General features: G+C 38.5%; 1 protein-coding gene across 5 annotated transcripts in view; it reads right to left on the bottom strand.

Moving 5' to 3' along the window:
- Positions 1–26,399, bottom strand: part of RIPK1 (receptor interacting serine/threonine kinase 1) — a 47,334-nt gene that overhangs the window by 5,160 nt on the left and 15,775 nt on the right. For all 5 annotated transcript variants that reach the window (XM_028122911.2, XM_028122908.2, XM_028122912.2 and 2 more), the window contains exons 6-9: positions 24,451–24,600; positions 5,128–5,204; positions 1,534–1,630; positions 91–657 (exon numbers count right to left, since the gene is read on the bottom strand). In XM_028122911.2, the coding sequence (XP_027978712.1) occupies positions 91–657; positions 1,534–1,630; positions 5,128–5,204; positions 24,451–24,600 (891 nt within the window). The remainder of the gene's footprint in view (positions 1–90; positions 658–1,533; positions 1,631–5,127; positions 5,205–24,450; positions 24,601–26,399) is intronic.

Genomic DNA, 26,399 nt, shown 5'->3' with positions numbered 1-26,399 from the left:
CCTTGTTACCTTAGAGTCTACAACAGAGCTAATGGCTGCTTTATTTTCAGAAACATTAAAAAAAAAATTGTAGCTAAAAAAACTGTTTACCTCTTGATGGGAAGGAGCTGCATGGAAGGGTGGGTGTGTTTCCCAGTAGGTTGGTCTCAGGCACTGGAATTTTATGCACGCTTGGCATATGGCTTGGATTTGGCCCATACAAAACTCTTGAACCTGTTGTTCCCAGATCCTGTGGTCTTGTTCCAAAAGCGAATGGATTGTACAATCCATTGTTCCAGTATAGTACTTGGGGTTGGCTGGTTAGCCCTGTGGGTTGGTGTAGTGCATTACCAGGGCTGGTTGCACTAGAATAAGGAAGGCCTTTCACTCCTGGGTTCTGAACATGCTCATAAGGTCTCTGCTGTGCAAAAGGGTCATGGGAGACCCTTCGTCTCCTTTCCTCCTCTCTATTATAAGCCACATTCTGTTTGAGCGGTTTTGTCTGCCTGTCCATGCGGCTGCCAAAAAGATGGTAGTTGGCTTCCTCTTGGAGTTTACTCTGCAAGCTGAGCTGATTCTCCTCCTGCTGGTTCTCTAGGGAGGGAGAAAACCAGGACTCCTCCACGGGACCTATCCCAAGTCCGTGGGAACTGTGCAGCGAGCTGGGCTGTTCTGGGGCTGAGAAGAAATGATCAACATTGGAAAGAGTTTCAAAAAGCAACAAGAAGTAAAATAAAAGCTGAGCACCATCATACATCTGTATCTCAGAATAACATCCTGAAACCTTTGAGAACAAATAAAAAAGCATTTACTTGATGGTCCTCTTGCTACCTATATTACCTCTATAGGTAATTTGTAGAAGTACCTGCATGGTGGTGAGAGAGCACTAGGGAAATTTTAACAGGCAACAGAAATGTGAGTGTCACAGGAATGAGCAAGGAAGAGAGGGACTTGTGTTGTAGCAGAGAAGGTGGCTGTCTCCTTGATGGGATGCAGGGCTACAAAATAAGAACAGGAGCGGCTTGGTTTTAAGCACTTTCCATGGATTCTTTTATTCTTTAAAAGCCCTGTTAAGAGTAGGCGCAATTATTATCATGATTCGATGGATGAGGTTTACAAAAGGTTAATTTGTCCTAGGACAGATAGCTAATAAAGTGGTTTCGATATCCTATACTCTGTTTTTCCTTTTGTTATAATGAAAAAAGTATCCTTCCTTGAATCTGAGGATCAACCTCTCTGCTTGTTCTCTGGATCTATCATCCCTGACCTCAAGGACCTTGCTTCCACACATGTCCCCTCTTGTTCCTGAGCTGTCACTTTCTTCCTGTCAGGTAAGTTAGGCCTCTTATGTTCAGGATGCTTTGTGATTTTGGTGAATACACTGTTATTTACTATTTCAAATATATGTGTCTTCACTCCCAAATATATTATAAATTTCTTTAAATATTTTATAGCTTCTTCTGTTTCTTTACGGTCATGAAGAGTATTTTTGAGAATAGAGTGAATGCATAAATAAACAAGTGAATACATTACTTTCAATCATTGGATATTTACCTGAATTTGACCTGCTTGGAGGTATTGCTGTACAGTCAATCTGGAGAGAATGCATTCTCTTCACAAATGAATTTTGGTCTGGGTCTGGATACTCTTTCTGTAATTAACAGCATAAATGTACACCTTAGTGAACAGTAGAAAATAGTTCCAGAAAATTATTGTAAGAAAAACAAATCTTTTCAAATGGTAGAGATTTCATATAGCTCTTACAAGGAATAAATCTTTTTTTAAAAATAAACTTTTTTCCCAAATAGCCAAAACAACCCTAAAAAAGAAGAACAAATTTGGAGGGTTTACACTTCCTGATTTCAAAACTTACTACAAGACTACAGTAATCAAAACAGTGTGGTAATGGTCAAAGGACAGGCAGAGAACAATGGAAAATAATAGAGAACCCAGAAATAAACCCTTGCATGGCTAACCGATTTTCAACAAGGGTGCCAAGACCATGCAATGGGGGAACACAGGATATCCACACCTAAAAGAATGAAGCTGGACCCTTACCTTTAATATATACAAAAATTAACTCACATGGACCAAAGCTTAAGCATTCAAACCACATAAACATTAGAAGAAAACATAGGGGGAAAGATTCATGACATTTGATTTGACAATAATTTCTCAGATAGGACACCAATAACATAGGCAACAAAATAAAAATAAATAAACTGGACTACATCAAAATTAAAGCCTCTGTGCATCAAAGGACACCATCAAGAAAGTAAAAAACCCATGGAATAGGAAGAAAAATATTTGCAAATCATAGATCTCTGATAAGGGATGAATATCCAGATTATATAAAGAATTCATACAATTCAATAATAAAACACAAACAACTCAATTCAAAAATGACCAAAGGGCTTGAATAAACATTTCTCTAAAGAAGATATACAAATGGCACATGAAAAAGATGCTCAACATCATTAGTCATTAAGAAAATGTCCATCAAAACCACCCTGTAAGATATATATGACTTCACACTCATTAGAATGGCTATTATTTAAAAAAAACAAAACAAAACCCAGAGAATGAAAAGTGTTGGTGAGAATGTAGAGAAATTGGAACCTTGAGCATTTCAGGTGGAAATGTAAAATGGTAGGGCCATTACAGAAAACAATTTGAGGGTTCCTCAAAAGTTAAACATAGTATTATCATACAATGTAGCAATTCCACTCTTAAGTACATACCCAAAAGAATTGAAGGGAAGAGCTCAAAAAAAAAAAAAAAAAATCGTACACCAATGTTCATAGCAGCCTTATTCACAGATAAAAGGTGGAAACAATTCAGTATCCATCACAGCTCAATCAATAATCAAACTGTGATATACACATAAAATGGAGAACTATTCAGCCTTAAAAAGGAATGAACCTCTAACACATGCTACAACATGGATGAACCCTGAAAACATTATGCTTAGTGAAACAGGGTAGACAAATACAAGAAGACAAATACTGTCTGATCCCCACGTCTGTAAGGTACCTAGACTCTTCTAGGCAAATTCATAGACAGAAACTGTAATTAAACGTTACCAGGAGCTGGGGAGAGGGAGGAATGAGGAGCTCTTATTTAATGGATCCTGAGTTTCTGTTTGGGATTTTTAAAAATGGAAATGGATACATTGTGCATGTACTTAATGCTACTGAATTGTACACTTAAAAATGGGTACGATGGTGGGGCGCCTGGGTGGTGCAGTCCTTTAAGGGACTGACTCTTGGTTTCCGCTCAGGTCGTGATCTCCGGGTCATGATATAGATAGAGCCCTGTGTTAGCCTCTGCGGTCAGCACCCAGTCGCCTTAAGACTCTCTCTCCCACTCCCTCTGCCCTCCTCCCATCCATGTGCGATCACACTCACTCTCTAAAATAAATAAATAAATCTTTAAAAAAGAAAAGAAAAAATGGGTAAGATGGTAAATTTTATGTTATGTATATTTTACCAATATAAAAGTAGAAAAAGAAACTTTTTTTGCTATAAAAGTGATACTACTCATTATTGAAAATACAGAAAATATACAGAATTATATTTAAAAAGAAACCTACACATACACTGCCTCCACTCCAAGCACAAAATTAACATTTTGGTATTTCCTTTAAGTTTTTTTCTTAGTCATATTTGCATTTTGTTTTACCATGTAGTGTTTTTGTTAGTCTTCAGTTTTAAATTTTTCTAAGTTCCATTGTGATTTCCTTTTTGATCGACAGGGTATTTAAAAATATACTTCTTAACTCGTAACCACATGAGATTTTTCTAATTTTAAGATTAATTTGTAGCATAACTGAAATAAAATCAGAGAAAATTCTTTATATGATTACAATCCTTTTAAATTGGTTGGTTGATAATTGTTTTATTTCCCAGGGCATGGTCAATTTTAAAGTATTGTTCTGTATGTTCTTGAAAAGCCTTTAAAGTTAAGTATTCTGCAGTTATTAAATGCAGTGTTTTATTTATTTCCATTCAGTCAAATGTTAATCATGTTCTTCAAATTTTCTACACTCTTACTGATTTTTTTTTTGTCCAGTTGTTCTATCAGTGAGAAATCTGTATTAAAATCTCCAATTTGTCTATTTCTTCTTTGAGTTTTGTCAAGTTTTGCTTTGTATATTTTGAGGCTATGTTATTTAGGGCATATACATATTTAAAGCTGTTATTATCTTCCTGGTGAATTGAACTTTTTATCATTATGAAATATTCCTGATTATTGTGGTAATGCTTTTTAGCCTTAGTAACTATCCTTCCTGATGGCCTTTGGATGCCCAAGAACGGTTACCATTGGATACCTCTCCTTTTAGAGTGTAGGTATCCCTCAAAAGTCTGGTAATTCTTGACGCTCTGGTTTTTTATCTTTATTTCAAAATCTCCATATGCCTTCCTATCTTATTTACTGTAGTCTTCCCTTCATGTTGCTGTAAGACTTATGCCAGCAACTTGCTTTCTAAGTGTGTATGTAGGGAAGGTCTTTGTTTCTCTTGGTTACTTAGCTGGTATCAACCTATCAACCTTTGACATACCTCTTAGACCCCAGACACCAACTTCACTGCTTCAAGTTGAGGCAGATGCTGCTCCCATCTGTTGCTAAGCACAAGGGAATCAGGGGGAGGAGTCAACTTTTCTAACTGGCACAACCATGGTTCCCAAATGACAATCTTATCATCAATGTCCCAGGTGACCATTCTGTTCCTTGTACACACGGACCCAAGGCTTGCTCCACCAGTTCTTCCTCAGCATTATGTTTTGGGTTAGCATTTTCTTTTTCTGTTCTGTGACTTAGCAAATATAATTCTGTTGGCTTTCTATCTTTCAGGAATTCTTCAAAATGACTGATCCACCTACGGTACTTTCCATTCTATTCCAGTGACATTGCGCTTTTGTTTTCATATTGCTATATATAATTTCTCTCATTTCATTAGTTTTGATGGAGGAATGGGTCCAGTATGCCAACTTGATGATATCTGTATAAAACTGCTCATTTTCTTCAAGTGGTTATCAAGCTCGCTTACCTCAAATCTTAGTAACAAATTATATTGCCTTGGTTTTCAAGATTGATAATATGTACGTTTTGATATGTTATGCTTTGAGTACCTGCTAGGTTACCTACCTTTAAACTTGTCACATCATCTTCTACATTTTCTTCTAATTGAACTACATAAAAGGGCCTAAATTTTTCTTCAATGCCTGTATAAAAAAAATAATACTTTAAATTTCTTAGGTATTTTCTAAAGTAAAATTTAAATATTAGTAATCTATTATTTTTGAATTACTTACCTTAATCTGTGGACAAAGCAGTAAAATAAAAATTTTAATGCCAAATCACTGACTTACATGAAGAGACAAGTAAGACCAATAACTAGGTGGAGAGGAGGGACAAGGTAACACTGAAAACCAAGAGCTACTGCCTAATAGCATGTTTCTCTGGCTGCAGCACAGAGCCCTATCTAATATGAATTACTCTCCAAGTGAACAGGGATGGATGGACTCCTTGTTTCTGTCTCTCTGGCATCAGAATTATTATAGGACAGAATACTCGGAATAAGGATTTGACATAAAGAGTTAAAAAGGTGCTAGCTTTAAAAGAAAAAGGCAACTTCCACTTTCAGGAAGATGGAGTGGACATACTTTTCCTCATTTCTCCCTCTAAGCACAAGAACCGCTAGATATCACATATAAAACAAACATGAAAAGAATCTGAAAGGAGGAAAGTAAAGGCAGACCAACTAGGGACTATGGGATCTGAGGAAAGACATGGCGATGAGTTCACTAGGATTTCTTTTTGCCTCTTAGATCCCAAACTTGGACTTAAGGAAGCTGGCAACCCCCACACACACACCAAAAAAAAAAGCCTAACAAAAGCCTCTTCTTTCTAGCCAAAGGACTAAGCAAGGGGCAGCCTAGCAAGACAAAAGACCTTTATTCAATAACCATTCTCCAGCCAAACATCACAGAATACACTGTGGCTCCACTCTCAACCTCACCTGCAAAGGCCAAGTAAGGAGAGCTAAGACTTCCAACCTCATGAAACAGTAACAGGGTACTCCAACATCCCCACCAGGGTGATCTCAGAGAAGGCCAAATAAGGAGCCAGGTCTTTCCTTCCTGCCAGATGGTAATCAGTGGACTATGAGGGTAAACTGGACTTGCACCCTTATTTTGCAGTAATAAGGTGCTCCCACCCATTCCAATGGAGAAGTATCAGGAGAGACCCCAGTGGGAGTCAGAACTTTCACCTCCACTGCAGTGTCCACGGAGACCACGTGCACTCCACTGGAACTTCCACCCTGACCAGTCCAAACAAGGAGCCCCCTCCCCGCCGCCTCAGGTGTCAACAGGGCTCAGTAGAAAACCTGGACTTCCCTCTACCTGTCAAACAAGGTGGCAGCCACCCTTCCACTGGCAAAGCCATGTCAGAAAAGGCTAGCTAAAAGAGAAGGCTTAAAGAAGATCCAGAATCTCCTAACACTATAAGAAAATGTACAAATTTCAAGAGAATAAAATCACTCATCACACTGAGAACCAGGAAGATCTAAAACTGGAGAAAAAAAGATAACCAAGCTACCGAGATATTAGAATTCACTGTTAAAGGTTTAAACAGCCATGATACAAATGCTTCACCAAACAATTACAAATAAGCTTAAAACAAATGAAAAAACAGGGATGGCTGGGTGGCTCAGTTGGTTAAGCCATTGCCTTTGGCTTGGGTCATGACTCCAGGACCCTGGGATCGAGTCTCACATCAGGCTCCCTGCACAGACTGCTTCTCCCTCTGCCTGCCACTCCCCCTGTTTGTACTCTCTTGCACACTCTCACTCTGCCTCCATCAAATAAATAAATAATCTTAAAAAAAATAAAGATGAAAAAACAGGAACCCTCAACAAAGAAACAAGATATAAAAGAAAGTTCAACGAAATTTTTGAATTAAAAAATATAGTAAACCAAAATGGATGAGTTCAACAGCAGAATAAAGGGAACAGAGGAAAATCAGTGAGCTGAAAGACAGAACGATAGAAATAACCTAATTTGATCAAGAGAAAGAAAATAAACTGAGAGAAAAAAAGTGTACAGAGCCTCAGAGACAAGTGAAACTATAACAAAAGATCCAGTATTTTTGTTATCCCAATCTCAGAAAGGAAAAAGAGAGCATGGCTGAAAAAAGTACTGTAAGAGATAATGGCTGAAAGCTTCTCAAATTTGGGAAGGGACACATACCTACAGATTCAAAAATCAAAAGAAAATGCAAACAGAATAAACCCAAACAAATTCATACCAGGACAAATAATAATTAAACCTCTGAAAGATAAAAGTTGTGAAAGCAGCCAGAGAAAATACCTATAGTTTAAAAAAAAAAAAAAAAAGGATTTCTTAACTAAAACCATGGAGGCCAGAGTAAGTTGCATAGTATTTATTAAGTCCTGAAAGAAAGGAATCATCAACCCAGAATCCTACACCCAGCAAAAATATCCTACAGAAATGAAGGTAAGACCAAGACATTCTCAAATGAAAAAAAAACTACGATAATTTGTCCCTAGCAGACAACACCCTAAAAGAATGGCTAAAGGAACTTCCTAAACAAGAAGGAAATGATAAAAGAAGATACCTTGGAACATCAGGGAGGAAGAAAGAACACATGTGGTATAATTAAAAAATAAATATTTGTTCTTTTTCCCAGCTTCAGCTGGTTCATGGCAGGGAGCTCCCCAAATCCCTGGGATCTCCTAAGCAGTAAGAATGTCTTTTCTATGTTAATGAGATGGCTCCTGCCTAGAGGGTTGAGGACAAGAAGCTAGATAGCTTCAGGATGGGAGCTGGTCACCAGAAAGACCTAGTTATGATTACAAGGTTGGCGCTTTCAGTACCAGCTGAGGGGAGAGGGACTAGAGATTTAGTTCAGTCACCAATGACCAGTGATTTAATCAATACTGCCTACCTACTGAAGCCTCCATGAAAACCTCTAAACAATGGGGTTTGGAGAGCTTCCAGTAGTGAATACATTGAGTGAGTACATTGTTAGGAAAGTGGCATGAGAGCTCTGTGGCACACCACTCCCACCACCAATAACTTACTTAATGAATCTCTTCCTTTGGCTGTTCCTGAGTTGCATCCTTTATAATACCCCAGTAAATGTAAGTAAAATGTTTTCCTGAGTTCTATGAGTTCTAGTGAATTATTGAACCTTTAGGGGGTATTATGGGGACCTTCAAATTTGTATTTGGTGGAGCAGAAGTGTGGGTAGTCTGGACATCCTATCTGCATCTGGTGTCTAAAGTAGTGACAATCTTACAGCAGGCCTAAGCCTTTAAATCTGTGGAATCTGACAATAACTCCAGTTGGTTAGTGTCAGAATTTAATTGGATTCTAGAACACCTAGTTGTGGCACATTTAGTATCAGAAATAATACTACAGAAAACACCCACAACACAGAAATCAAAAATATGGGTAAATATAATAGGCTTTCTTTTTTTGAGTTTTCTAAACTATCACTGACAGTTGAAGCAAAACTGTAACAATGTCAATGTATTCTAAATATATGTAGAGGAACTATTTAAGGCAATTATATACAGAGGAAGGTAAGGGGAAGTAAAGGAAGTAAAGTTTATACTCCACTCAAACTGATAAAATAACATCAGTATACTGTGATAAATTATGTACAGATAATGTAACACCTAGAGTATCCATTGGAAAAACTATCCTCAAATATACTATCAATAAATTCAGGGGAGCCTGGGTGACTCAGTCAGTTAAGTGTCCAACTCTTGATTTCAGCTCAGGTCATGATCTCAGGGTTGTAAGATGGAGCCCCGCAATGGGCCTGCACTGGGGCATGGAGCCTGCTCAAGATTCTCTCCCTCTGCCCCTCCCCAGCTCATGTGTGCATGTGCTCTCTTTAAAAAAAAAGAAAGAAAAAAAATACCATTGATAAATTAAAATGGGGTTCTAAATATGTTCAAGAATGCACAGGAAGGCAGCAAAAAGAGAATGGAGAAATGAAAAACAGAAAGAACAAAAAACAAAATAAAATGGCAAATGTGAGCTCTAACATATCAAAATTACACTAAATTAATATGGTCTAAAAACACCAATCAAAAGACAGGCATTGGCAGAATAGATTAAGGAAACATGACCCAAGTATACGCTGTCACAAGAAACTCACTTCACATATAATGATTATAGGCAATTTAAAGTAAAAAGACAGGGAAAGATATATCATATAAACATTAATAAGAGGAAAGAAAGGTGGCTATATTAATATCCAATAAAGTAGACTTCACAGCAAAGATGACTGCTGGAGGGCGCCTGGGTGGCTCAGTCATTAAGCATCTGCCTCCAGCTCAGGTCATGATCCCACGGTCCTGAGATCGAGTCCCACATCGGGCTCCCTGCTCAGTAGGAAGCCTGCTTCTCCCTCTCCCATTTCCCCTGCTTGTGTTCCCTCTCTTGCTGTATCTCTCTCTCCGTCAAGTAAATAAAATCTTTAAAAAAAATTAAAAAAAGATGATTGCTGGAGACAAAAAGGGACATTTATATAATGATAAAAGGATCAATCCATCAAAACATAGCAATCCTAAATATATATACACCAAACAACAGAGATAGAGAATCTATAAAGCAAAAGATGATACAATTAAAAGCAGAAATAGACAAATTCTCAATTATAATTGTAGACTTGAATGAACATCTCTTTCTCAACAATTCAAAGAACTAGACAGAAAATCAGCCAAGGCATAGAAGAACTCAACATCATCATCAACAGGATCTAATCAAGATTTACAGCACACTCTATCCAAAGACAGCAGAATACTGCATTCCTTTCAAGTGTCCACAGAACATATCCCATGATACACCATATCCTGGGCCATAAAATAAACCTCAATAAATTTGATAGAAGTTAAACACACAGAATGTGTTCTCTGACTAAAATGAAATCAAGGCAGAAATCAGTAACAGAAAGATAACAAGAAAATCTCCAAACTCTTGGAAACTAAACAACATACTTCTAAATAATGCATAGATCAAAGAGAAAGTCTCAAGGAAAATTTAAAAATGCAATGAAGTAAATGAAAACAAAAAACAATATATCAAAATTTGTGGGACATAACTAAAGCAGTGCTGAGAAAGAAATTTATAGCATTACATACACATTAGAAATAAGAAAAGGTCTCAAATCCAAATCAATAATCTAAGTTCACACCCCAAGAACCTAGAAAAAGAAGAACAAAACAAACAAAAAGTAGAAGAAATGAAATTATAAAGAACAGGAATCTATGAAATGGAAAACATAAAAACAATAGGGGAAATCAATGAAACAAAAAGCTGGTTATTTGAAAAGATCAATAGGAAGACTGACAAAGGAAAACAGAAGACATACATAACCAGTATCAGGAATGAAACAGGGGATATCACTACAAACACTGCAGATATCTAAACAATAATAAGAGATACTACAAACAACTTTACACATATAAATTTGACAACTTATATGGATTATTTCCTCAAAAAATACAAACTACCACAACCAGAATGACCAAACTATTTGAGATACTACTCTGATATAAAACAGACTACTCTGATGTAAAACAGGTCATCTTGATAGCTCCTATACTATTAAAGAAATCAACTTTACAATTTAAAAACTCCCAAAAAAAGAAATTTCCAGGCCTGGATGATTTCTTGGGAGAATTCTACCAAACTTTTAAAGAATTAACATTACTTACACCATTCTCTTCTAAAAAATAAGAGGGACAACTTCTCAATTTATTTTATGGAGCCAATATTGATCCTGATATCAAAACCAGACAAAGACAATACAAAAAGCAGAAAGTTATAGACCAATATCCTCATGACTATACTTGCAAGTCTTAGCAAAATATTAGCAAATGGAATTTAGCAATATATTAAAAGAATCAAACACCATTACCAAATAGGTTTTATTCCTGGGATGCAAGGCTGGTTTGGTATTCAAAAATTAATCAGTGTAATTCACCATATTAACAATGAAAAGAAGGGAAATCACATTACCATACCAATCAATGCAGAAAAAGCATTTGACAAAATTCAAAATCCTCTCATGATAAATTCTCAGAAAAATAAGTATGGTGAACTTCATCAAGTGATAAAGAGTATCTACAAAATACCTAAAGCTAACATACTTCATACAGAAAGTCTGAATGCTTTCCCTTAATATTGAGAAAAGGTGAGGGTGTCTGTTCTCATTGCTCTTATTTAAGATAATGCTAGAAATTCTAGCCAATGTGATAAAGGAAGAAAAGGAAATAAAAGTCACACAGATCAGAAAGGAAGAAATAAAACTGTCTGTATTTGGAGATGACATGAAAATCTAAAAAAGATATCCCAAAAAACTCCTAGAACTAATAAGTCAATTCAGTAAGGTCATAAGATACAAGATTAACATACAAAAAAAATCAACTATAGTTCTCTATTCTAGCACATGGGCACCTAAATTTAAAATACAACCTATTTATAATTGCTCAAAAAAGAGAAATATATAGGACTTGTATGCTGAAAACTATAGAACACTGATAAAATAAATCAAAGAAGATATAAATAAATGAAGAGACATATTGTGTTCACGGATTAGAAAACTCAATATAGTAAAGATCTCAATTCTCCCCAAATGGATATACCGATTTAACACAATTTCTATCAAAATCTGGGTAAGATTTTTTTTTTATAGATTTAGAGAAGATTTTTCTAAATTTTATATGGAAAGACAAAGGAAATAGAGTAGTTAAAAGAATTTTTGAAATAAAAAAATGGGAGGAATCAGTCTACGCGGTTTTAAGACATATCACTATATTAAGACTGTGGGTATTGGCTGAGGGATAGATGCACACATCAATGGACCAGAATAGAGAACCCAAAAAGAAACGCATAGAGATATCCCAATGATTTCTGCCAGAGAAGAAAAAGCCATTCAATGGAGGAAAGATAGACTTTCTTTTTTTTTTTTTTTAAGATTTTATTTATTTATTTGAGAGACAGTGCACAAGCAGGGGGAGAGGCAGAGGTAGAAGCAGGCTCCCCACCAAGCAGGGAGTCCTATGTAGGGCTTAATCCCGGGACTCCAGGATCATGACCTGTGCCAAAGGCAGACAACTGAGCCACCCAGGTGCCCTGGAAAGGTAGACTTTCTACAAGTGGTGCTGGAACAAGAGGATATTCATAGGCAAAAAATGAACTTAACTTAAGCCACATATCTTATACAATAATTAACTCAAAATAGATTGTGGTATTTTTCCAATAAAATATAAATTGAATAACTGGCAAGAAAGACAACCAAATATTTAGTTCTGTGCTATTGTTCTTATCAATTAAAAATTTTCCTTGATAATTATAGAAAAAAAAATACTTAACACAGTCTTAAATGTAAAACTGTAAGAATTTTAGAACAAAACATATTAGAAAATCTTTGAAATCTAACCCTGACAGTGTTCTTAGGATTGACACCAAAGGTACAATCCATAAAAGGAAAAATTAATAAACTAGACTTCATCAAAAACTTTTACTCTGTGAAAGATGCTGTAAGAGGATAAAAAAAAGCACTATATGTTAGAAGAAAACATTTGCAAACTACATATCCAATGAAGGAATACTATATAGAATAGATAAAGAACATTCAAAATTCAACAGCAAAAAGAAACCAAGCAATCTAATTAGGAAATGGGCAAAAGTTATTAAAGCAACATTTTACCAAAACAGACAGAATGCAAATAAGCACAAAAAAATATATATTCAATATCATTAGCCATTGGAGAAATATAAATTAAAACCACAGTGAGATATCACTACATACCTATCAGAATGGCTAAAATGACATAGTGACAATACCAAATGCTGGCAAAGATGCAGAGAAACTGGATCACTGGTGGTTCACATTGCTGGTAGGAACATAAAATGGTGCAACTACTCTGGAAAACAGTAGCAAAAAAAGCCCACAAAAAAACAATCATGAAACTACCATACAACCTAGCTATCTCACTCCTGGGTATTTATTCCAGAGAAATAAAAACTTATATTCACACAAAAACCTGCAACATGAATATTTACAGCAGTGTTAGTTATAACAGCCAAAAACTGGGAACAAACAAACCAGATTTCCTTTGAGGAGAGAATAAACAAACTGTGGTATATCCACACCATGGAATACTATTCAGCAATGAAAAGGAACAGATCACTGATACACAAAACAGCCTTGATGAATCTCTAGGGATTTATGCTGAGTGGCAAAAAGCCAATCCCAAAGGGTTTCCAAAAATTATTTTATGATTCTATTTATGTAACATTTGTGAAATGACAAAAAAATGATAGAAATGGAGACCAGTTCAGTGATCGGCAGAGGTGAAGGAGGGGGGTGGGGTTGGGGAGGAAAGTGGGTGTGGCTATAAGAGGGCAACAGAATGGACCCCTTGTGGTGATGGAGATGTTCTGTATCTGACTATATCAATGTCAATATCCTAGTTGTAATACTATACTATAGTTTGGCCAGATATTATGGGGGGTAAATTCGGTAAAAGGATAAGGGATATTTCTGTTATTTCTTTTCTTTTCTTCTTCTTTTTTCTAGATATTATTTTATTTGGCACAAAGAGAGAGAGAGAGCACAAGCAGGGGGAGCAGCAGGCAGAGGGAGAGGGAGAAGCAGACTCCCCACGGAGCAGGGAGCCTGATTCAGGGCTTGATCCCAGGACCCTGGGATCGTGACCCGAGCCAAAGGCAGAGGCTTAACTGACTAAGCCACCCAAGTGCCCCTCTTTTTTTTTTTAATAATTTTATTTTATTATGTTATGTTAGTCACCATACAATACATCATTAGTTTTTGATGTAGTGATCCACGATTCATTGTTTTCATATAACACCCAGTGCTCCATGCAGTATGTGCCCTCCTTAATACCCATCACCAGTCTAACCCATACACTCACCCCCCTAAAACCCTCAGCTTATTTCTCAGAGTCCATAGTCTCTCATGGTTTGTCTCTCCCTCTGATTCTCGCCCCCCGCTTCATTTTTCCCTTCCTTCTCCTAATGTCCTCTATGCTATTCCTTATGTTCCACAAATAAGTGAAACCATATGATAATTGACTTTCTCTGCTTGGCTTATTTCACTTAGCATAATGTCCTCCAGTCCCAACCATGTTGATGTAAAAGTTGGGTATTCATCCTTTCTGATGGCTGAGGAATATTCCGTTGTATATATGGACCACATCTTCTTTATCCATTCATCTGTTGAAGGGCATCTCGGCTCTTTCCACAGTTTGGCTATTGCAGACATTGCTGCTATGAACATTGGGGTGCATATGGCCCTTCTTTTCACTACATCTGTGTCTTTGGGGTAAATACCCAGGAGTGCAATTGCTGGGTCATAGGGTAGCTCTATTTTTAATTTTTTGAGGCACTTCCACACTGTTTTCCAAAGTGGCTGTACCAACTTGCATTCCCACCAATAGTGTAAGAGGGTTCCCCTTTCTCCACAACCTCTCCAACATTTGTTGTTTCTTGCCTTGTCAATTTTGGCCATTCTAACTGGTGTAAGGTGGTATCTCAGTGTGGTTTTGATTTGAATTTCCCTGATGGCTAATGATGATGAACATGTTTTCATGTGTCAGTTATCCATTTGTATGTCTTCTTCAGAGAAGTGTCTGTTCATGTCTTCTGCCCATTTTTTGACTGGATTATTTGTTTTTTTGGGTGTTGAGTTTGAGAAGTTCTTTTTTTTAAAAATTGTTTTATTGTTATGGTAATCACCATATATTACATCATTAGTTTTTGATGCAGTGTTCCATGATTCATTGTTTGTTCATAACACCCAGTGCTCCATCCAGAACGTGCCCTCCTCAATACCCATCACCAGGCTAACACATCCCCCTACCCCCTCCCCTCTAGAACCCTCAGTTTGTTTTTCAGAGTCCATCATCTCTCATGGTTCGTCTCCCCCTCTGACATATGTTGAATTCCCCTTTTCTTCCTCTCCTGTTATCTTCTTCTTTTTCTTTTTTCTTAAAATATGTTGCATTATTTGTTTCAGAAGTACAGATCTGTGATTCAACAGTCTTGCACAATTCACAGTGCTCACCGTAGCACATACCCTCCCCAATGTCTATCACCCAGCCACCCCATCCCTCCCACCCCCCACCACTCCAGTAACACTCAGTTTGTTTCCTGAGATTAAGAATTCCTCATATCAGTGAGGTCATGTGATACATATCTTTCTCTGATTGACTTATTTCACTCAGCATAACACCCTCCAGTTCCATCCACGTCGTTGCAAATGGCAAGATCTCATTCCTTTTGATGGCTGCATAATATTCCATTGTGTATATATACCACAGCTTCTTTATCCATTCATCTGTTGATGGGCATCTTGGCTCTTTCCACAGTTTGGCTATTGTGGACATTGCTGCTATAAACATTGGGGTACACGTACCCCTTCGGGTCCCTACATTTGTATCTTTGTGGTAAATACCCAGTAGTGCAATTGCTGGATCAAACAGTAGCTCTAATTTCAACAGTTTGAGGAACCTCCATACTGTTTTCCAGAGTGGTTGCACCAGCTTGGATTCCCACCAACAGTGTAGGAGGGTTCCCCTTTCTCCACATCCCCGCCAACATCTGTCGTTTCCTGACTTGTTAATTTTAGCCATTCTGACGGGTGTGAGGTGGTATCTCATTGAGGTTTTGATTTGGATTTCCCTGATGCCGAGCGATGTGGAGCACTTTTTCATGTGCCTGTTGGCCATTTGGATGTCTTCTTTGGAGAAATGTCTGTTCATGTCTTCTGCCCATTTCTTGATTGGATTATTTGTTCTTTGGGTGTTGAGTTTGATAAGTTCTTTATAGATTTTGGATACTAGCCCTTTATCTGATATGTCATTTGCAAATATTTTCTCCCATTCTGTTGGTTGTCTTTTGGTTTTGTGGACTGTTTCTTTTGCTGTGCAAAAGCTTTTTATCTTGATGAAATCCCAATAGTTCATTTTTGCCCTGGCTTCCCGTGCCTTTGGCGATGTTTCTAGGAAGAAGTTGCTGCGGCTAAGGTCGAAAAGGTTGCTACCTGTGTTCTCCTTTAGGATTTGGATGGACTCCTGTCTCATGTTTAGGTCTTTCAACCATTTGGAGTCTATTTTTGTGTGTGGTGTAAGGAAATGGTCCAGTTTCATTCTTCTGCATGTGGCTGTCCAATTTTCCCAACACCATTTGTTGAAGAGACTGTCTTTTTGCCATTGGACATTCTTTCCTGCTTTGTCAAAAATAAGTTGACCATAGAGTTGAGGGTCCATTTCTGGGCTCTCGATTCTGTTCCATTGATCTATGTGTCTGTTTTTGTGCCAGTACCATACCGTCTTGATGATGACAGCTTTGTAATAGAGCTGGAAGTCCGGAATTGTGATGCCGCCAGCTTTGCTTTTCTTTTTCAGTATTCCTCTGGCTATTCTGGGTCTCTTCTGGTTCCATACAAATTTTAGGATTATTTGTTCCATTTCTTTGAAAAAAGTGGATGGTATTTTGATGGGGATTGCATTGAATGTGTAGATTGCTCTAGGTAGCATTGACATCTTCACAATGCTGATTCTCCCAATCCATGAGCATGGAACGTTTTTCCATTTCTTTGTGTCTTCTTCAATTTCTTTCCTGAGTATTTTATAGTTTTCTGAGTATAGATCCTTTGCCTCTTTGGTTAGATTTATTCCTAGGTATCTAATGGTTTGGGGTGCAATTGTAAAAGGGATAGACTCCTTGATTTGTCTCTCTTCTGTCTTGTTGTTGGTGTATAGGAATGCCACTGATTTCTGTGCATTGATTTTATATCCTGCTACTTTACTGAATTCCTGTATGAGTTCTAGCAGTTTTGGGATGGAGTCTTTTGGGTTTTCCACATACAGTATCATATCATCTGCAAAGAGGGAGAGTTTGACTTCCTCTTTGCCGATTTGGATGCCTTTGATTTCTTTTTGTTGTCTGATTGCTGTGGCTAGGACTTCTAATACTATGTTGAATAGCAGTGGTGAGAGTGGACATCCCTGCCGCGTTCCTGACCTTAGGGGAAAAGCTCTCAGCCTTTCCCCATTGAGAATGATATTCGCTGTAGGTTTTTCATAGATGGCTTTTATGATATTGAGGTATGTACCCTCTATCCCTATACTCTGAAGAGTTTTGATCAAGAAAGGATGCTGTACTTTGTCAAATGCTTTTTCTGCATCTATTGAGAGGATCATATGATTCTTGTTCTTTCTTTTGTTAATGTATTGTATCACGTTGATTGATTTGCGGATGTTGAACCAGCCTTGCAGCCCAGGAATAAATCCCACTTGGTCATGGTGAATAATCCTTTTAATGTACTGTTGGATCCTATTGGCTAGTATTTTGGTGAGAATTTTTGCATCCATGTTTATCAAGGATATTGGTCTGTAATTCTCTTTTTTGATGGGGTCTTTGTCTGCTTTTGGGATCAAGGTAATGCTGGCCTCATAAAATGAGTTTGGAAGTTTCCCTTCCATTTCTATTTTTTGGAGCAGTTTCAGGAGAATAGGTATTAATTCTTCTTTAAATGTCTGATAGAATTCCCCTGGGAAGCCATCTGGCCCTGGGCTTTTGTTTCTTGGGAGATTTTTGATGACTGTTTCAATTTCCTTAGTGGTTATAGGTCTGTTCAGGTGTTCTATTTCTTCCTGGTTCAATTTTGGTAGTTGATACATCTCTAGGAATGCACCCATTTCTTCCAGGTTATCTAATTTGCTGGCATAGAGTTGCTCATAATATGTTCTTATAATTGTTTGTATTTCTTTGGTGTTGCTTGTGATCTCTCCTCTTTCATTCATGATTTTGTTGATTTGGGTCATTTCTCTTTTCTTTTTGATCAGTCTGGCCAGGGGTTTATCAATCTTGTTAATTCTTTCAAAGAACCAGCTCCTAGTTTCGTTGATCTGTTCTACTGTTCTTTTGGTTTCTAGTTCATTGATTTCTGCTCTGATCTTAATGATTTCTCTTCTCCTGCTAGGTTTAGGCTTTATTTGCTGTTCTTTCTCCAGCTCCTTTAGGTGTAGGGTTAGGTTGTGTATTTGAGACCTTTCTTGTTTCTTGAGAAAGGCTTGTATTGCTATATACTTTCCTCTCAGGACTGCCTTTGCTGTATCCCAAAGATTTTGGACAGTTGTGTTTTCATTTTCATTGGTTTCCATGAATTTTTTAAATTCTTCTTTAATTTCTTGGTTGACCCATGCATTCTTTAGTAGGATGCTCTTTAGCCTCCATGTATTTGAGTTCTTTCCGACTTTCCTCTTGTGGTTGAGTTCTAGTTTCAAAGCATTGTGGTCTGAAAATATGCAGGGAATGATCCCAATCTTTTGGTACCGATTGAGACCTGATTTGTGACCTAGGATGTGATCAATTCTGGAGAATGTTCCATGGGCACTAGAGAAGAATGTGTATTCCGTTGCTTTGGGATGGAATGTTCTGAATATGTCCGTGAAGTCCATTTGGTCCAGTGTGTCATTTAAAGTCTTTAGTTCCTTATTGATCTCTTGCTTAGATGATCTGTCCATTTCAGTCAGGGGGGTGTTAAAGTCCCCCACTATTATTGTATTGTTGTCAATGTGTTTCTTTGCTTTTGTTATTAATCGCCTTATATAATTGGCTGCTCCCATGTTCGGGGCATAGATATTTACAATTGTTAGATCTTCTTGTTGGATAGACCCTTTAAGTAGGATATAGTGTCCTTCCTCATCTCTTATTACAGTCTTTGTTTTAAAATCTAGTTTGTCTGATATAAGGATTGCCACCCCAGCTTTCTTTTGGTGTCCATTAGCATGGTAAATGGTTTTCCACCCCCTCACTTTCAATCTGGGGGTGTCTTTGGGTCTAAAATGAGTCTCTTGCAGACAGCATATGGATGGGTCTTGTTTTTTAATCCAATCTGATAGCCTGTGTCTTTTGATTGGGGCATTTAGCCCATTTACATTCAGGGTAACTATTGAAAGGTATGAATTTAGTGCCATTGTATTACCTGTAAGGTGACTGTTAACTGTCTGTTGTCTGTGTTCGTTTCTGCTCTTTGCTGCTTTTAGGTTCTCTCTTTGCTTAGAGGACCCCTCTCAATATTTCTTGGAGGGCTGGTTTCGTGTTTGCAAATTCCTTTAGTTTTTGTTTGTTCTGGAAGCTTTTTATCTCTCCTTCTATTTTCAATGATAGCCTAGCTGGATATAGTATTCTTGGCTGCATATTTTTCTCGTTTAGTGCTCTGAAGATATCTTGCCAGTCCTTTCTGGCCTGCCAGGTCTCTGTGGATAGGTCTGTGGCCAATCTAATGTTTCTACCATTGTAGGTTACATATCTCTTCTCCCGAGCTGCTTTCAGGATTTTCTCTTTGTCTCTGAGACTCATAAGTTTTACTATTAGATGTCGGGGTGTTGACCTATTATTATTGATTTTGAGAGGGGTTCTCTGTGCCTCCTGGATTTTGATGCCTGTTTCCTTCCTCACATTAGGGAAGTTCTCTGCTATAATTTGCTCCAATATACCTTCTGCCCCTCTCTCTCTCTCTTCTTCTTCTGGGATCCCAATTATTCTAATGTTGTTTCGTCTTATCGTATCACTTATCTCTCGAATTCTGCCCTCGTGATCCTGTAGTTGTTTCTCTCTCTTTTTCTCAGCCTCTTTATTTTCCATCATTTGGTCTTCTATATCGCTGATTCTCTCTTCTGCCTCATTTATCCTAGCATTTAGTGCCCCCATTTTTTATTGCACCTCATCAATAGCCTTTTTGATTTCGATTTGGTTAGATTTTAGTTCTTTTATTTCTCCAGAAAGGGTTTCTCTAATAACTTCCACGCTTTTCTCAAGCCCAGCTAGTATCTTTAAAGTCATGATTCTGAACTCTAGGTCCGACATCGTACTAATGTCCGTATTGAGTAGGTCCCTGGCTGACTGTACTACCTCTTGTTCTTTTTGCTGAGGTGATTTCTTTCGTCTTGTCATTTTCTCCAGAGGAGAATAGATGAATGAGAGAACAAAATGCTAACAGGTTTACAACGTCCCCAGCAAATATACTGTATACAAATCAGAAAAGACCTGAAACCAGGGGAAAAGAAAGGGAAAGAAAGAAAAAAGAAAGAGAAAAAAAAAAAAGAAAAAAAAAGATAAAAACAAAAACAAAACAATACAAAAAAAGCAGAATATGATCAAATATGATCAGGCTAGTGCATAGATCAGTGCCACACACTAGATTTTGGGCGTATTTTGGTCTGTTAGAAAAAAGTGCCTCCTAAAATTTTAAAGGAAGAAAGACATATATGTACAAAATAAGGGTTGATACAATGAAGGGATGGAAGATGACTGTAAAGATGAAAATTATAAAAGATTTTATAAAAGGACTTGGTAAGATAAGTTGTTTGAAAAAGGAAAGAAGATTTAAGAAAAAAAAAAAAGAAAAAGGGAGAGAATGTGATCAGGCAGGAGACTAGAACAAAGCCATACACTAGTGATTTAGGGCATATTTTGATCTGTTAGAAGAAACTGTACCTCAAAATTTTAAAGAGAGAACAACTTACATATATATGCCAAAAATAAGGGTAACTACTATGAAGGGATAAAATATGACTCTAAAAATGAAAAATAAAATGTTTTTTTTTTTAAAAAGGGGATTGATGAGATGTTGGTTGAAAAAGGGAAAAAGAAAAATAAAAAAAAATAGTCAACAAAAATTAACTTTGATGAAATAATGAATCATGTTAAAAAAAAAAAAAAAAAAGCCATGAATCTATGTGCAGTATTCCCCTAGCGCTGGAGTTCTCCCATTCTCCTTGATCAATCAACTTGGTCTTGGCTTGCTGGCTGTTTGTGCTGATCTTCTGGGGGAGGGGCCTGTTGCTGTGGTTTCCAAATGTCTTTGCCGGAGGCTGAATTGCCCCGCCCTTGTCGGTCTGGGCTAAGGAAGCTGCTCCGGTTTGCTCTCAGGAGCTTTTGTTCCCTGCAAGCTCTCGGTACAGCTTTGGAGGACCAGGGCAGAAATGGTGGCCTCCCAATCTCCACCCGGAGGAGCTGAGAACTCGGGGCCCCGCTCCTCAGTGTGCCCCCAGAGAAAAGCAGTCACTTCCGTGTCCCCGGTCTCCGGCCGCACTCTGTGCTCACCTGGCCTGTGATCGAGCGTTTGTATCTCTGGCACCCGACCCCGCGCGGAGTCTCCAAACCCAGCAGATCCCTGCAGTGCATTCCCGCACCGCTCCTCCCAGGGAAGGAAGGGGAGTCTCCCCGGATCTGCTGCTTGTTGGGTCCCTGCTGGAGGAGCCGTGCCCCGACTGGGCCGCAGATCACAGTTTATGGCAACCCCCAGCTGAGAGCCCGCGACTCTGCTCCGTCTCTGCAGCCGGCTTCCCCGCTCTGATACCTGGGAGCTCTGGCGCACTCAGGCACCCCTGGTCTCTCTGTGACCCCAAGGGTCCCGAGACCACACTGTCCCGGGAGGATTCCACTCCCCGCTTAGCCACTGCAGCGACGTCCCTCCGCCGAGCCAACTTCTAAAAGGTCCGATTTTGTGCTCCGGCTCTATCACTTGCCAGAAGCGGCTGGCGGAGGCCCCTCCCCCGCCGTCTATCCTCCCGAATATCGCCTCGGATTCACTTCTCCGCACGCCCTACCTTCCAGTAAGTGGTCGCTTCTCTGTTCAGAGAGTTGTTGCTACTCTCCTGTTCGATCTCCTGTTGAGTTCGTAGGTGTTCAGAATGGTTTTGATCCCTATTCAGCTGAATTCCTGAGACCAGACGAAATCTAGGTCTCCTACTCCTCCGCCATCTTGCTCCGCCCCCAAGTTTGAGAAGTTCTTTATAGATCTTGGATACCAGCCCTTTATCTGTAGTGTCATTTGCAAATATCTTCTCCCATTCTGTGGGTTGTCTCTTTGTTTTCTTGACTGTTTCCTTTGCTGTGCAGAAGCTTTTTATCTTGATGAAGTCCCAAAAGTTCATTTTTGCTTTTGTTTCACTCGCCTTTAGAGACATATTTTGAAAGAAGTTGCTGTGGCCGATGTCAAAGAGGTTACTGCCTATGTTCTCCTCTAGGATTTTGACGGATTCGTAGTTTGAGTTTATCTTTGTGTATGGTGTTAGAGAATGGTCGAGTTTCATTCTTCTGCATGTGGCTGTCCAATTTTCCCAGCACCATTTATTGAAGAGACTGTCTTTTTTCCATTGCATATTTTTTCCTGCTTTGTCGAAGATTATTTGACCATAGAGTTGAGGGTCCATATCTGGGCTCTCTATTCTGTTCCATTGGTCTATATGTCTGTTTTTGTGCCAGTACCATGCTATCTTGGTGTCACTGCTTTGTAATATTGCTTGAAATCAGGCAACATGATGCTCCCAGCTTTGTTTTTCTTTTTCAACATTTCCTTGGTGATTCGGGGTCTTTTCTGATTCCATACAAATTTTAGGATTGTTTGTTCCAGCACTTTGAAAAATGTCACTGGAATTTTGATTGGGATAGCACTGAAGGTATAGATTGCTCTGGGTAGCACAGACATTTTAACAATGTTTAAGCCACACATTAGAAGAGAAATAGTTAAGATTAGAATAGAGATCAATGGATTAGAAACAAGAAACACAGTAGATCAGATCAATGAAACTAGAAGCTGGTTCTTTGAAAGAATTAATAAGATCAATAAACCATTGGCCAGACTTATCCAAAAGAAAAGAGAAAGGACCCAAATTAATAAAATTATGAATGAAAGGGGAGAGATCACGACTAACACCAAGGAAATAGGAACAATTATTAGAATTATTATCAACAACTATATGCCAATAAATTGAGCAACCTGGAAGAAATGGATGCCTTCCTGGAAACCTATAAATTGCCAAGACTGAAACAGGAAGAAATTGACAACCTGAATAAGCCAACAACGAGTAATAAGATTGAAGCAGTGATCAAAAACCTCCCAAAAAACAAAGAGTCCAGGGCCTGATGGATTCCCTGGGGAATTCTACCAAACATTCAAAGAAGAAATAATACCTATTCTCCTGAAGCTGTTTCAAAAAACAGAAACAGAAGAAAGCTTCCAGACTCATTCTATGAGGCCAGCATTACCTTAATCCCCAAACCAAGCAAAGATCCCATCAAAAAGGAGAATTTTTTTTTAAAGGTTTTTAAGTAATATCTACACCCAACCTGGGGCTCAAACTTACAACCCCCCAGATCAAGAGTCCCATGTTCTACCTATTGAGCCAGCCAGGTACCCCTCTGTGTTTTTCTTACAACCACATGTAAATCTACAATTATCTCAAAATAAGAACTTTAATTTTGAAAAGGTGAAAAAGGCATGAAAGAAGAGAAGAGACCAAGTCAGGAGAAGATTGGCTGACTAACAGAATAAGAAAACAAGCAAATAAACCCAAGTAACCCTCTAATCCTTGGTAGTAGTGGTAGGTGGGGCTTTAATTCTGTTTTCTCATAGCAGAAATAGGCTCCTAAGTGACTTCCTACTGTTTATTTTTTGCTCACCTGATTTTCTTTCCTCTGATTTCCATTTTTCCTCTGCCTCTAGGATCTTAGCAAGATCCTAGGTAACCTAGAGGAATGGAAAGAGGTGCAAGGATGTGACAAACATCCATGTCCCTTTCCCTCTCCCTCTCCTACAGGCCCAATCTAAATGACAACATACATTTCCAAAGATGTCAGCTACACAAGGGGAGAGAAAAGAAATAAGAGAAGCTAAGAAATAAAGAGGCCAGTGGAAGCAACCCAAGTATCCATCGACAGATGAATGAATAAAGAAAATGTGGTCTATAAACACCACAGAATACATACCATTCAGCAATAAAAAGGAAGGAACTTCTGACACATGCTACAACATGGAGGAACCTCAGACGTTATGCCGACCGAACTAAGCCAGGCACAAAAAGACAAAACCTGTATGATTCCACTTACATGAGGTACCCTGAGTAGTACCTTTCTATTTATGTAATAATAAACATAATAGAATAAATTCAGAGAGATGAAAAGTTAGAATGGTGGTTGCCAAGGGCTGGGGGAAGAGGAATGGGGAGCTGATATTTAACTGAAACAAAGTTTCAGTTTGGAAGATGAAGAAGTTTTGGAGATGGGTGGTGGCGATGGTGAATGTACTTAATGCCATTGCCCCGTACACTTAAAGAAGGTTAACGTGGTAAATGATGTGTTATGTATATTTTAACACAATTTTTAAAAAGTTACTTGTGAAAAAAAAAGAAATAAGAGGGCCTTACATGGCTTCATGCTTTTGAGAGGGATGGTATCTTTTCATTGAACAATATGTTTGAAATCTAGAAAACCAATTTGAAATCACAAGTGGAACTGAGTTTTTTGAAAACTTAAAGCAACTTCTTGACAACATCTTACTAGGAAAATTCGCCTCATTGGCAATGTACACAGTCATAAAAGATGCTCTTACCAGTAAATGTTGGCCGAACTTCTGGTTTCGTGTCCCAGCATTGCTTCATGATGCTGATAATCTCCACGGGGCAGTACTCAAGGATGTCGTCCACATTTGGCCTGTTCCCAGATTTAATGCACATTATCAACTGCTGTTCACAGATAGCATCTATAAAGCAAAGAAGAATTTAAGTTGACTTTCTCTTAGGTCCTGCATATCTCAGGCAGGGAGGTGGCAGAACTTGGACAATGCTGCTCATCTCTCTCTACAGAGGGTGTGCTTTTAATACAGGTGCCTCATCTGATAGGGGCAGAATGACCCTCTGACAAGGCGCTGACATCTTCTACTGCCCAGATGATCAAACGACATTCTAACCTCTGCCGATGAGACAGAATTCACAACAAAGTGGCCTCCTGGTAGAACAAATAGAATATATAAATAAAACCAACAGCATACTCCAGATTTTAATACAAAAACAAATACGGCACAGCTCTTACCTGTAAGGAGCTCAGTCTATTTAGAGTGACTGAACACACTGAGTGGTAACTTATTTGAGGAGTAAGTACAAAGGGTTCTGCTAACAACTGTGACTAGAAGGTCAGAGAAGGCTTTGCTGAGTCAAGAAAAATAAGCAGGATTTATCCATGTAAGGAATCAGGAAGGAGGACTCCGAGAGGAGGATTCCAGGCTAGGGAAGCAGGATATGAATAGACTGGAAGTCCCCGAAATCATGATGTGTCCCAGGAATTATGAATAGTTCATTATAACTGGGCATATTGACTAAAGAAAGAGAGGTAAGGAATAAGGCTAGAGAAAGACGGAAAAGCCAAATCAGAGAGGGGTTTGTATTCCATACTGAAGAATTTGAACTTTATCCTGAAGGCCCAGGGAGCCTTGGAAAGATTTTAAATAGACGAGTGAGATGGTCATACTTGCCTTTTAGCATGAGCATGAGCAGCTTGGCTGCAGTGTGAATGGGGAAGGGCGTGAGCAGGCTTCAGCAGAAATATGGAGGGTGTGAACTAAAGAGAGTCTGGTGGGGATAGAAGTGGATGGATTCAAGATGTATCTTGAATCATATGTATACCTTGAATTCATAGGTTTTGATGTCTGATTGGATGCAGGAGACAAGGGGCAAAGCTGAGAATGGGATGCATAAGGGTTCTGGTCCAGCGACTCAGTAGGTGGATGGTGATGCCATTTTCTGAACATGAGAAGAGCAAAGCTGCGTGGACTACAAGGAGAGCATGCAGAAGATGAATTTGTTTGGGGGGATGTTGCTTTGGGTTCCTCTGGTATGTGTAATGGATCTAACAGATAAGGGGATATCCCAGGCCAGGGCTAGAGATAAGAGATTTTAGAGGCCTTGGCAATGGGTGATCATTAAACCAGGGGAGCTGATAATCACCCAAGAAAATGGGACCAGAAAATGTCCATTAATCTGAAGAATGACTACTTCTGTATGGGTTCTCCTTCATGAACAATGTCTTTTCTCATCTCTTTATTCTTAATTCCCATTAAAGTGCCCATAGTAAGTACTGAAAAGAAATAATTCTCGAGTAAGGGAGCAAGTGAATGAATGAAAGTATGAAGTAATGTGTCTCATAAGCAGAAGCAAGCAAGCTTTCCCGTCCAGGAAGAATCCTGGAATTTTATGTCACTTCCCAAACTCAGATATATCATCAAGGCTCCTATTTGTCCTGTGATTTGCCCTGATTCCTAAACAGATTACTCATTCATTCAACATAAGGGCATTGAGCACCTACTGGGTTCCAGGCACTGTGTGTGTAGATACTGGGGAAATAGCACTGAATAAATCAGATATGGTCCCAGCCCCTGTGTAACTTATGGTCTAGTGGGTAAAAAAGACATTAAATGAACAGACAGTCATAAGTCTTAACTGACTTCACTGAAGGTCACTATTTTACTCAGCAGTTTTGATGAATACCCAGATCCCATTCCTCTAC

The sequence above is a fragment of the Eumetopias jubatus genome, unplaced genomic scaffold (genome assembly GCF_037043125.1).
Source record: "Eumetopias jubatus isolate StellerSeaLion01/CBP00866 unplaced genomic scaffold, mEumJub1_p1.0 scaffold_6, whole genome shotgun sequence".
NCBI classification, from domain to species: Eukaryota; Metazoa; Chordata; class Mammalia; order Carnivora; family Otariidae; genus Eumetopias; species Eumetopias jubatus.
This window is presented reverse-complemented; position numbering and strand designations above follow the sequence as displayed.